This window comes from Pelodiscus sinensis, chromosome Z, assembly GCF_052426305.1.
Source record: "Pelodiscus sinensis isolate ZL-2025 chromosome Z, ASM5242630v1, whole genome shotgun sequence".
Lineage (NCBI taxonomy): Eukaryota > Metazoa > Chordata > Testudines > Trionychidae > Pelodiscus > Pelodiscus sinensis.
This window is the reverse complement of record NC_143085.1, coordinates 4,433,410-4,447,031: the sequence shown is the minus strand read 5'-3', so window position 1 is coordinate 4,447,031 and position 13,622 is coordinate 4,433,410. Positions and strand designations below refer to the sequence as shown.

At 43.8% G+C, this 13,622-nt stretch overlaps 1 protein-coding gene across 3 annotated transcripts in view; it reads left to right on the top strand.

Moving 5' to 3' along the window:
• Nucleotides 1-8,305, top strand: part of UPB1 (beta-ureidopropionase 1) — a 70,292-nt gene extending 61,987 nt beyond the window's left edge. For 2 of the 3 annotated variants that reach the window (XM_075897988.2, XM_075897989.2), the window contains 2 exons: nucleotides 3,412-3,566; nucleotides 6,862-8,305. In XM_075897988.2, the coding sequence (XP_075754103.1) occupies nucleotides 3,412-3,566; nucleotides 6,862-6,945 (239 nt within the window). In that variant the 3' untranslated portion in view covers nucleotides 6,946-8,305. The other variant, XM_075897990.2, reaches the window with a different exon arrangement.
• Nucleotides 8,306-13,622: the final 5,317 nt, after the last annotated feature.

Sequence of the window (13,622 nt, the reverse complement as noted above, 5' to 3'; positions counted from 1 at the left end):
GGCACACAGGGTCCCTTGGCTGCAGGTGGGAGTCCCAGTGGGTCGCATGTAGGCCTCAGGTTGCCTGCTACTGCTATATCTTGTGGTTCTTTGTGTTGTGAAAAGCTGAGATGTCCTATGATTCTTTCCCAGTGAGTTATGGTATCACTTATCTGTTGGGCACATAGAAGAAATTGTGAGAAGGCTCAGGAAGTCTGTCGGTGCTAAGGATGTTAAAGAGCTATTATTTGGCTAATTGTGTAGTCAATACAATTTGTATTGACTGCATGATTAGTTGATAAGAGGGCCACTTTGCAGAGCTATAGCAGGAATAACTCCCGAAGCTGTCTCGAACCAGGATTGACCAGTCCAGAATTGCTGCATCTCTGCATTTTAAATGTAGTAAGAGCTGCTTGACTCTTACTTCATATAAAATGCAGAGCTACAGTATGGCTGGCTTATAGAGCCGGCATGAGCCAGGACTGAGCTGTCCCAGATCGTGCAGGCTCCAGGTGCGCTGTGCCTCTGCATTTTAAATATAGTAAGAGCTGGACGGCTCTTACTACATTTAAAATGCAGAGATGCAGTGGTCCTGGAGCCGGAACAAGCTGGGACTGCTCAGTCATAAGACTATAAGAACGGCCGTTTTGGGCCAGACCAAAGGTCATCTAGCCCAGTATCCTTTCTTTCAACAGTGGCCAATGCCAGATGCCCCAGAGGGAGTGAACAGATTGGGGAATCTTCAAGCAATCCCTCTCCTATCACCCATTCCCAGCCTTTGAAAGAGGCTAGGGACATCATTCCTACCCATTCTAGCTCATAGCCATTGATGGGCCTAACCTCCTTTCTTGAACCCTGTTAAAGTCCTAGTTTTCACAACCTCCTGTGGCAAGGAGTTCCACAGGTTGACTGCACTGAGTGAAGAAAAACTTCCATTTGTTTCTTTTAAATCTGCTACCTATTAATTTCATTTGGTGACCCTTAGTTCTTATGTTGTGGGAATAAGTAAACAACTTTTCCTTATTCACTTTTTCCATGACAGTCATGATTTTGTAGAGCTGTGTCATATCCCTTAGTCTCCTCTTTTTCTAAGCTGAAAAGTCCCAGTCTTTTTAATCTCGCTTCATATGGGACCCATTCCAAACCCCTAATCATTTTTGTGGCCCTTTTCTGAACCTTTTCCAATGCTGAGATATCTTTTCTGAGATGAGTCGACCACATCTATATGCACTATTCAAGATGTAGGTGTACCATGGTTTTACATAAGGGCAATAAGATATTCTCTGTTTTATTCTCTATCCCTTTTTCAATTATTCCTAACATTCTATTAGCTTTTTTGACTGCCATTGCACATTTAGTGGGTGTTTTCAGAGAACTATCCACAACGACTCCAAGATCTCTCTCTTGAGTAGTAATAGCTAAATTAGTCCCCATTATATTATATGCATAGTTGGAATTATTTTTTTCAATATTTTTCTCTTACTGTGTTTTTTTAATGTGGGGCATCTATTATGGTGTCCTTGAAAAGTTTCCATGCAGCTTGCATGCTGGGACTTTACTTTTGCCATTGTACCTTTAAATTTATTTAACCTCATTTTTGTGTAGTTTCCCTTTTTGAAATTAATTGACACAGTACAGTGTTGGGTTGCTGAGGTGTTTTTCTCACTACAGGGATGTTAAATTTTATTACATTATGGTCACTATTTCCAAGGGATTCAATTATATTTACTCCTTGGACCAGATTCTGGGCTTCACTTAAAACTAAATCAGAAATTGACTCTCCCTTTGTGGGTTCCAGAACCAGCTGCTCCAAGAAGCAGCTCCAAGAAGCTTGCACTGGGTCCCACAGCCCCTGTTTACGGCAGCCAGTGCTGGCTGCGAACAGGGGCTGCTTGGTGGCATCAGCTCCTATCCGTGGGAGGGAGGGAGAGGAGAGGAGAGAGTAGCTCAGCTTCCCCACTGGGAGCCCCGCAGACAGCCTCAGCCCACCACGAGCAGAGACTGCTTCGGAGCAGTTTCCCCTTCCCCTCTCCTCACTAATAGAGGCAGTGAAGGAGGGGCAGGTGGCGCCACAGAAACAGTGCTGGAGGAAACCATCTTTTAAGACAGCTTCCCCCAGCCCTGGCTCATTTTTCCCCTCCTTCTCCCCTTGATGTCTCTCATACAGAGGCAGCAAGAGGGGGCAAAGCAAGTAGTAGAGTACTCCACTCGACTACCCGATAAGCTTGTGTACTGGGTAGTCGAGTAGTCAACTACTGGTTTACATGCCTAGTTAGTGCATGAGTGGTTTAGCCTGCATCTTTACTGCAAAATGGGGGAGTTAAGAGCCCAAGTACAAGCAATGCAGGAGCTCTTGCCTATACATCCAGCCCCCAGCTAGCATGGCTAGAAAGTACCTTCAGACCCAAAGGAAAAGTTTTTGTGTAACTGGCAAGGGGTGAAGGGCGACACCTGAAGAAGAACCCAAATGAACTGCAGTGAAAGACATACCTGGAGCAAACCAGTTTTATTCTGATCTTTTATAAATGGTGAGTACATGACCAGGAAAAGCAAACGCTAATTATAATTCAGAAATAAGAGAAGAAAAGAACAATCTATTGCACTGTTGTGTTCACTGTAGGCTTCAACAAAAGGATAAGTTATGAAAGTCAAATAAATGTGTTGTACTCTGTTAGATTCCTAGATCTATTCAGAAATCCAAAAGAAGTCTGAGATTCTGAATTGTTTTCTCTTGGGGTAGATGTAACCCACCAATATTCAGTTGCAAACTTAGCATTTTGTCCTATGGGAAGTCACCATCTTCTCTTGTTTTTTCTGGCCTCAGTCAGAGTTGCAGCCAGCTCATTTGCTACATATCCTTGTATTGGCTTGCCATTGGAGCTGAGTGTTAGCAGCTGCTGCATGACGGGAGCCAGTGGTTGTTATCACTCACTTTGATTGCCCTCACTGAACATTCTAGAACTATACAGGTATTTGATGCTCTTGAGGTTATGGCTAGTCCTTTGATCCTGTTGAAGACTGCATTTTTAATGAGATTTTTCTTTTTCCTATCTCAGTGTTTTATACTTTAGTCCTGCACTGAAGACCTAATGCTGTGAATTCTGTCATTAGCACTGAAACACATTGCGATGTCACAGCACTTTCAGGGGGAAACAAAGCCCTTATTTAAATGCAAATAAATGTAATAATTAGCAAGCACAATAATACATTTTCAAAAGCTGATGAAAGTTGCATGGATTCCTGTTTGTCAATATGAAAGCTCTCCTGTTTATGATACTAAAAGTTAGAGCTCAGTGTTCCTGTGGCTTGTTAAGTGAGGGCACAGCTGGGTGAAAAAAAGGGTTGAATCAAGCTTGAGATTCTCAGGGGAAAGAACATGTGAAGTTTTATACTTATTTGCTCATCGCATTATATGTTGTTTGATTTATTAAGCCCACCATGACTTGGGATATTTTTATGGCTCGAGTTATGTGACTGCACCAGATGGCAGTCGGACACCGGGACTGTCTCGCACACAGGATGGGCTTTTGGTGACTGAAGTAGATCTAAACCTTTGCAGGCAAGTTGGTGACAAATGGAGTTTTAAGGTAAGTCCTTATTCTCTAAAGAAATATATCCAGTTCTCTAAGAAAAGTTTGCTAACTTTTAAATGACACTGAATGGATCTTACATGTTAGTTTTTGTGGAATTTAAGCTTTTACTATATGTGAAACCACAGAGGCCTTATGGTTAAGAAGATCACACTCAGAAGGTTTAGAAGTGGAGTGTTCACTTCCTTAGCCTGTAGACAGCCTGTAATTAAACATGAGAACTTCTTCCATTCACCTCTCACTCTGTTTCACTTTGGAAGTGAATTAAGTTAAATGGGAATTTAGGCCACTTTAATTCTAAGTGAAAGCATGCATTATTTTGGTTTGCCCATAGCTTTTGACAACAAGAAAGAAGTAGGAAGTAGTTTAATTTTTGTCATTTGATGGAGATAAATCTTTCTACTTGTAAACAGCTAGAGGTGATCTGACATTTCGGGATGGTGGGCATAACCTTATTCCCCACCCAGAAAACACCTGACAGTACAGTGGAGTCCAGATTATCCGTCCTTCAGTAATCCGACACTCCGCTTTATCCGACCCTGCAGCTCCCGGGGACAAAGCGATGCTGGCAGGAGAGGCATCAGCGGCTCCTGGGCGCGGGGCGAGAGAATGGCCCCGCTCGCTTCCCTGTCACTCTCCTGGAGCCGCTGATGCCTGCAGCTCCCTGGGACGAAGCGGCGCCGGCAGGAGCAGCATCAGCGGCTCCAGGAGAGTGACAGGGCAGCACGTGGGGCCCAGGCGCCTGGGAGCTGCAGGGAGAGAAGGGGCCAGGGCTAGGCAGGGATGGGGCCAGGCTACAGTAGAATCCCTATCATCCAACATATTCGGTAATCCAACCACCTGTTGGTCCCGTTTAGGTCGGATAATAGGGACTCTACTGTAATTAGATATCCCCTGTTCCAAGATCTGCTGTTGCATCCAGTGGCAATGGATAAGCACAGTAACTGTATGTTTCTGCTAAAATTATCATCAGTAAAATTAACCATTCTCATCATTACATTTTAGAGTTCACTATTGCTATGAAAGGAGCAAATTAACTCCCTTCAAAGCTAATGTTTCAGGCTGCTTGCACACTCAAGAAAACAACAACACCATGTCACATTTAGAAGATTTTGCTCTTAAAAGTGACTGTAAAAAGAGCAACATGGAATTTGTGTTTTATATGGCTATGTTACTCTCTTTCACTGTAACTACCAGCCCTAAAATGTCTGCCTATCTGAAAGTCAGAATGGGTCTTCTCTTACACATCATCACCAGATGATTATGCTACCATAATGGGAGCTATTTAAGTTCCTATATAGAAACAGATTCTAAATGCTAAAATGACATCTATGCAAACCCATTGAAACAGTTGGGTTTTGAGCTGTTACTGGGAGCATCCTGGGAAGACTTCTTTCTTGTATAGTTCCATTGCCTTCATTGGGTGTACATTGGTGTGTCTGGGAGTACATGTGTGACCAAGACAGTGTCACCTTTACATAGTCACTTTGCAGCATAAAACTACATTTTAATGCTTTTTTTTAAATGAGAGTTTAGCTTTTGCAAGAGACTGACTGCTTGTTATGGCATTGATAATTTTTTAAGATTGATGGAATTAACACTTTACTATTTTTGGCATTCACTATTTTTAAAAAAGTTACGTAAATCAGTATTTTCTCTTGAAAATTCCTTCAACTGTAACCTTCTCTGTCAATGGGGACAGGACCATACCTACCCATACACAAAATACACAGCTGCATGGAGCACCACAAAATTTGGAGAACCAAATTGCCCCATATTTCAGAGTATTCTGTGTAGCTGTGTGATGCCTATGGGCTCAAGCAGCCCTCAGCCCCATTTCCCCTCCCCCCTGTCTATGCCGGGGTTCTGGCAGCTCCCAGCCGTCCCTCTAGGGCCAGAAGAGGACACTCCTGAGAGGGAGTGTATCTGTATCAGTTTCTACCAACTCATGTTTTATTAATCCGGTATTTGAGGGTTCTGTCCAGGAAACAAATTGAGAAAATACCGGACATATAAAATGTCCAGTATTTTCTAATTAGGTAAGTTTTATTATTATTAGGAGTATCAGTACATAGTTGTGAACTTCCTGGCTGGTAGGCACGCTCACACTGCGTGAGTGTGTCTACCAGCCAGGCAGTATTAACTACGTGAGGCGGTGCGGGAGGAATTCCCCGGGGCCGGACTCACTTGTGCTTTGCTGGGATCGTGTGCAGGATCTGTTTGAACCTGGGTCAGTCCTGCTCCCTGCTGGCCGATTCTCTTCCTCCCCTCCCCTCCCCTCCCTCCAGCCAGCCCTGCTCCCCCTAACCTCTTCCTGGCCAGCCCTGCTTACCACCGGCTGGTTCTTCCCCCCACCTCCTCCTGATCTCCCCCGGCCAGTTCTGCTGTCCCCAATCTCCCCCCTCTGCCTCCCCTTGGCCAGCCCTGCTTCCTGATCTCCCCCGGCCAGCCCCGCTGCTCCTGACACCACCACCCCCATCTCCCCTGGCCAGCCTTGCTTCTCGCTGGCCAGTTCTCTCCCCCCCACCACCCCGATCTCCCCCGGCCAGCTCCACTGCCCCGACCCACTCCCCCAGCCAGCCCTGCTTCCTGTCGGTTGGTGTCCCCTCCCATCTCCCCGTCCGTCCCCCACTTCACGCCGGCCGGTTTCTCTCTCCCCCCTCCCAGCCAGCTCCGGTCCCCTCCCAGCTGGTCCCTCCTCCCCACTGAGATCAGGTGTGTCTGGTATTTTTTTTAAGCCATCTGGTAACCCTATATATAGAGTGAGTTGGTAGATACTGAGATATACTCCCTTTCACGAGTGTTCTCTTTTTTTAAAGTTCAAATATGGTAACCCTAGCTCTGGTGGCTTCCATCCTCATCCACTGGCTTCCCCCTCAGGGCTCAATACCAAACCCAGCTCACGAAGTGATGTTTGTAGGAGTGCAGCACTCACAGAGCAGGGGGCAGCTACATAACAAGTGGCTGGAGAGAAGTGGCATTTTCCCCTTAAAAGTGCTGCTTCTTTCTGGCCAACGGTGTGGCCACCCTCTGCTCCTTCAGACCACACTTCTCTCCTGGTTCTGCTCCTGCTTTGCCAACTATCCCGGACTGGGTGGACTAGACACTATTGCAATAAATAGTGTTCAGTCCGGGAGAGTTAGCAATCCGTTTCCTCACAGCTGCAGCCCTCTCCTCCCCTTCTTGTGTGGAGCAGCTATTCAGGGGTTGGAGTGCTGGGCTGCATTGGGAGGAGAAGAGCAGCTACTGGAAAGTTACTGAAATAGGCTACAACTCTGCTTTTCTTTTCCAGATGACTGGTAGATACGAGATGTATGCAGAGGAACTCATGAAGGCTGTCCAGCCTAACTTTATACCCAATATTATTAAAGAGTAATAACTATGTTGATGTCCTCTGGTAGGCGATCTCTCATACTAAGCATCTCCTTCAAAAAACAAAAGTGATTTATGTATGTTAGTCTGCAAAATTTGCCATCTTCTACTGTCTTACAGTTGATACTGAAACTTGGCAAATACAGGTGCAATGACTGCCAGTAAAAAGTTGTTATATATTTTGATAAAGCAGCAATTTAGGGAACCTGTTTTACTGCAAAATGATGAACAAATGATAGAGAGCTGCCTGAGGAACTCACCTGGCCAGATTTAGTTTAAATTCTGAAATGTACATTAAATTGTATGGATGGGTCTAGACTGGCAAGATTTTGCGCAAAAGCAAATACTTTTGCGCAAAAACTTGCCAGCTGTCTACACTGGCCACTTGAATTTGTGCAAGAACACTGATGTTCTAATGTAAGAATTCAATGCTTCTTGTGCAAATACTTTGATGCTCCCGCTTAGGGATAAACCCTCTTGCACAAGAATAATTGCGCAAGAGGGCCAGTGTCGACAGGCACCTTAATTTTTTGCACAAGAAAGCCCAATGCTAAAATGGCCATCGGAGCTTTCTTGCGCAAAAGCGCGTCTATACTGGGCACGGATGCTTTTGCGCAAATCTAGACATCCATGCCAATCTCGACGCTCTTTTGCGGAAATACTTTTAACGGAAAAACTTTTCCATTAAAAGTATTTCCGCAAAATCATGCCAGTCTAGACACAGCCCAGAAGTGTTGGCAAAAGGTGATACAGCATGAAGAAACCCATCTGGTCTTGAGGAAATACTAGTGCACTTTCCTTACATGCTTTGTTTCAGTGGGATAAAAATGTCAACACTTGGTGTGTCTAAACTTCCCCCTTAGCTCGAATAAAGCTATGCAATTTGCAAATTGGGTAGCTTATTTCAAGTTAATTTTGAAATAGCTTATTTCGTAATAATTTCAAAATAAACCACTATACCAAAATACCCCTTAATCATCATGGAACAATGTTTACAGGGGTGTCAGAATAGAGCACCTGTTATTTCAAAAGAGATTTTGAAATAACGGGCGTGTTGTCAAGACACAGAATAACTATTTCGGGTTAATGGAAGTATCTTGAAATAGGGTTACTGTGTAGATGTACACTTAGAGGGTTTGTTTGGGACCTTCTGACACATGTAGTCTCTTTTTCTTTGGATGCATAATCAGTCATAGAGTATCAGGAATGCAAGCATTGACTCTGGTACTTCCCAAAAGGAAGCACTAGTAATGTAACATTGTTAAAAGTGGCTGACTGTCCTCGCTGTCACATAGATGTAATTTGTAAAATCATGTTTCTGAAAAGTCAGAAATGGCTCTAAATAAAAACTGCCATCAACTATTCTTAGCTTCAGAGTAATATTTGTGGTTAAGTGTGTGCAGATTCAAAATGGCATGTGGTTACTGTATGTCAATTTGTGTGTCTTGCTGGGGGTAGTTGTGTAAATTTCTCCAGGCTGGGAATGAGGAGGGTGGCTGCAGTGAAAGGGTGTATGTGTTTATTATTGTGTAAGCTGGTTGTGTATGGGCATGTTGTGCTTGATTTTGGTGGATGTGGCAGTTGAGCCAGGTAATCCAGTATCTGCATAGTTTCCTTAATACAGGCAGTCCCCGACTTAACTTACGAACGGGGTTTTCTCGCCCTGGAGCTCGAAGGCAGCGGTCAGCCACCTCGACCTCCGGGGCGAGAAAAGCTGCTCCCGGTGCCCCTGGTCTGCTGGGGACCGTCTCCAGCAGACCAGGGGCACCGCGAGCAAAGCCACAGTCGCGTCCCGCGCTTCTGAGGCTTTGCCAGAAGCGCGGGACCCCGCCGAGGCTGCGGCTTTGCTCGCGGTGTCCCTGGTCTGCTGGAGACGGTCCCCAGCAGACCAGGGGCACCGCGAGCAAAGCCGCAGCCGTGGCGGGGTCCCGCGCTTCTGAGGCTTTGCTCTGGCAAAGCCTCAGAAGCGCGGGACCCCGCTGCGGCTGCGGCTGCGGCTGCGGCTGCGGCTGCGGCTGCGGCTGCGGCTTTGCTCCCGGTGCCCCTGGTCTGCTGGGGACCATCTCCAGTAGACCAGGGGCACCGGGAGCAAAGCTGCAGCGGGTCCCGCGCCAGAGCAAAGCCTCAGAGGCGAGGCACCCCGCCGCTGCGGCTTTGCTCCCCGTGTCCCTGGTCTGCTGGGGGGGGGGGACGCAGCTAGTGTGCCCCCCCCCCCCAGCAGACCAGGCTTTTATTGTGGACCCTGGGGCAGAGCAGCTGGGGTGCTGCCGGTTGGTCCCGCAGCGCCGCTCTGGGCACTACTGGAGCAACCCAGCAGCACCCCAGCTGCTCTGCCCCAGGTGTCCCCAAGTCAGCCGTTGCTGAAACTGACCAGCAGCTGACTACAGGAAGCCCGAGGCACAGTTGCTCTGCCCCAGGCTTCCTGGAATCAGTGGCTGATCAGTTTCAGCAGCAGCTGACTTGGGGTTCTTAAGTTGAATCTGTATGTAAGTCAGAACTGGCGGTCAGTTTCAGCAGCGTCTGAATCTGGACGCCAGTTCCGACTTACATACAGATTCAACTTAAGAACAAACCTACAGTCCCTATCTTGTACGTAACCCGGGGACTGCCTGTACAAACAATGAAATTATTGCATGCAAATTAGCTGTAGAGTAAGGTTGATTGGTCATGTTACCTCTGATACCACAATGGTCTAGAACTCTGGCATAGCAAAGATAGATGCATATCTTACAATAGCTGTACACCACACAGTTGTAATACGTAAAGTCAAAATGTCTGAGAACTTAAAAATCTGGATAGTAATAGACCATGAAATCCAGTAATGATTGAACCTGCTGATACTCTAACAGAGCTCTGAAGCCACGTTTAGATCTCTTTCCATTGCTTCACGCTGACTCGACATTTTAGGCTTCAGCGTGTAATTCCTAGAATCTTTCCATATGCACGTTGCCACACTTCATATTTCCACTTGTGAACCTTGTACCTCTTAGGTTATTTATCTTGCTGGGCAGATAGTGTCTTTAGCATTGCTGTTGAACCATCTGACTTCTTAGAGCAGGGATGCCTAACATATGGCATATAATCCTACACAGCACACCAAGCATTCAGAAGGTCCGCAGAGGGGCCCAGGCTGTCAGCCACAGTGTCAGCTGAAATTTTATTAAAATATGTTAGAATCTGTTTGGCCCACACAAGGTTATGCTTAGCTTTATGTGGCTCTCCTATGTAATAAAGCTGGGCACGACTACCTTGGAGAACTGGTGTATCTAAATTTGTGGTTAGAAATTGAAGTGCATGTCCCACATACTAGTTTTACAGGGGAAGATACAAAAGAAAAAGTTCTGACCAAAGTTTTCAAAACGAAAGTTATTTTGGTACCTAAATATGGATTTAAAAGCCTAATTTTGGCAACCATTTTTAAGTCTTGGCATCTGTCTTGTGAAGAAAGATTTAAAATGCAATGTGTATGGTTTGATTTGTCTTATACCCAAAATCCATTTAATCTTCATCATTGAAAAACCTTCAAAGGATAAAAAGACTCAGTCTGTAACTTTAAAAACAATGAGTAGTTTAGTGACACCTAAGGTGTCACTTTGAAGGATAAGTAATTGTTTAAAGTGAGTCAAGAGTCTTAAACTATATATTATAGAATAAAAATAAGAAAAAGAATAAGACTTCCCAATGAAAAATATGTAAAGGTAGAATTTTCTTACAGGAATTAGTGGAAGTTCCCATGTTTGGGATACTTACAATAAGTTAACAGCCTCCAGTCCGGTTACTGTCCCACTTGAAATACAGCCATTGCATGATCCATGGATATAACAAATGAGATAGTGGAATTCATCATCACATGCAGGAGCAGATCATGTGAAGTGATTGGGGAAGGCGGGTGTCAGCAGAGAGAAGGAAATGTAATATTTTTTTAAGATTTGTTTGTGCCATGCGTTGGGTCTGTCTGCTCATGTTTACTTTCCTGTCTCTCTGAGCCACAGCCCTATTAAACTCTTAATCCAAGGAACATGAGAAAGCAAGGTACCCTAGTTCAGTGGCAAAACAAATGGCCTAAAATGCTTCTCAGCAGCAGGAATAGTTCTCTCTTCTCTCTCTCACGTACTGTCTGAGAGGCTTTTTTGCCTATCTTGTTATCTCTGTGTAAGCCACAACCTTCAACTGAGATTTGGCCATATTTATTTCTTATACAATTTAATTCTAGAGACTGGGATTTTTTTTCAGTCTGTTAGTTTGTATTATAAAGAATTTAATACAAACCACCTAGAACAAGATACTGGCCACAAACATGATGTGACTTACTAGTTGGCAACCACTGGGGCACTGCTGTAGTACCCAATAATGGTGCTAGTGACCCAGAGGCTTTTAAGGAATCTCCAAAAGCCCAGCATTCCATTGCAAGATGGAATTAGAAGCAGCAGCCAAACTGGTGCAGCAGTTCCAATTTTTGTGGTTTCTTTCTAACATTGCAGTGAAATTGGTGTGGGTTGGACCAGTGAGCTAAAGACATCTACCAGAGTTGCACTTGTCTAGGATACCCGATGGTTGTGTGATGCCTTAGACAACTGTTATGTGTGGATAGTAATGTTACATAGATGGTTTGAGTTTGGAATGTAACCACATTTGCTTTCCTTTTTTGTTTACCTAGTATAGTTGGATGGAGTGGTGTGTCTGGGAAATGTGAAAGGAATACAAACCTAAATCCTACTGACAGCATACCTACAGCTGAAGTAAATGTCTCTTTAAGAGTTTCAAAATGGCAGTTTCAGCTAATTACGACATTTAAAAAAATCTTTTAAAAATCTTCACACATTTTTGCTTAATAAACTGGTCAACAAATACAGCTGCTGCACTACACTCTAGGGTTAACAATAACACCTTTATTGAGAATGGCTTGATTACAGACAAAATATATTTATGTAAAAAATTTCTCTGAATGTAAAATATCCCTTTCTTTGCCATGGACAATATGAATAAAACAAGGTATAATACAGATACAGTCTTAAAGCAGAAAAAAATTCTTTATTTTTGCTCACTTAAAACTTTAGGTTAAGAAAGAAGTTATTTGTGCCTACTCAATATCAACTCCACTCAAAATATGGCCTTCGCCTCCTCTCTCATTTTCCATGGCAGCTTTCATTTGTTTTCCCCTGTTCTCTTTTGTCACCTTGTTAGCTATAATTTAATCTTTAAATTCCATTTAACTTTATAAAACTCAGCCACGCAAATACTTAACCCAAAAGTAGTAAAAATGATTACACACACACACACACACACACATATATATATATATATATATATGTGGTTTCATCATTTACATTAGGTATTCTCACAAGACAAGATTACATTTTGCATTTGTAGTGAATACATGCACAGTCTAATCTCAAATTGGTTCAAAACCAGAATCAGAACATCAGAATCAAATATAGTCCAGCTCAAACCAGCTGGAAGAATTTTCAACAAATCCCTTTCAGAAAATAAATTCCATCATGATGAAATTATATTGGAGTTGTGTGAAAAGAAAAATATTATCTGAATGTAGTTAGTAACACAGTTAGAAATCCGCCCCCACTGAAACATAATGCACAAATGGACTTGGACATACAATACTCTTAATGGCCAGCTGGCAGCTTAGTTTTGTAAGCATTATAAGAAAAAAAAACATTACAGGTTTTGGCCACAGGGTCTTGCAGCAATTGTTATGGAACTGCCGATACTTTTGTCAGCCAATTACTTGTAATACTTATATTCTAATTCCCACTTATCTTCACATGCAGCGGGTAATTCCCTGCATCCCAGCCATACCTGCTGTAATTGAGTTATGACTGAAGACGTTTTTCCATCAAACTCATGTTTTCAGATTTTGCATTTGTCAAAGGCAACTGCATTTCTACTCCCCTGCCATTGTATTTCAGGCACTGACGAAAGGAACACTCCAACAGAACACATCCTATCAAGTACTTTTTGAGCACTCTCCAGTTTGTTACCCACCTAGATTAGAAAATACTTTTCTTTACAATTGCTGTCCTTTATATTGCTAAATACTCCCTGTATACAGTATTCACCAAAAAGTATGCCTTTTATTTACTACCTGCACCATCAAAGACACCTTAGTTTAGGAAATGGGTTTAGAAGTACCCCTCTGCTGATTGTCTAGGTACAAAACATACAGGCTGTGTCTACATTGGCATCCCTTTCTGGAAAAGGGATGCTAATGAGGCACATCGCAATTGCAAATTCCGCGGGGGATTTAAGTATCCTCCGCGGCATTTGCATTTACATGGCTGCCTCTTTTTTCCGGCTTGGGGATAAGCCGGAGAAAAGCGCCAGTCTAGACGCGATTCTCCGGAAAATAAGCCCTTTTCCGGAGGATCTCTTATTCCTACTTGGAATAGGAATAAGAGATCCTCCGGAAAAGGGCTTATTTTCCGGAGAATCCCGTCTAGACTGGCGCTTTTCTCTGGCTTATCTCCAAGCCGGAAAAAAGCAGCAGCCATGTAAATGTAAATGCCGTGGGGGATATTTAAATCCCCCGCGGAATTTGCAATTGCGATGTGTCTCATTAGCATCCCTTTTCCGGAAAGGGATGCCAATGTAGACACAGCCACAGCATTATAGAGCTTACATCAACAGCAACTTTTTTGTTTTTAAAATCATTTAGAATTTCTAGGT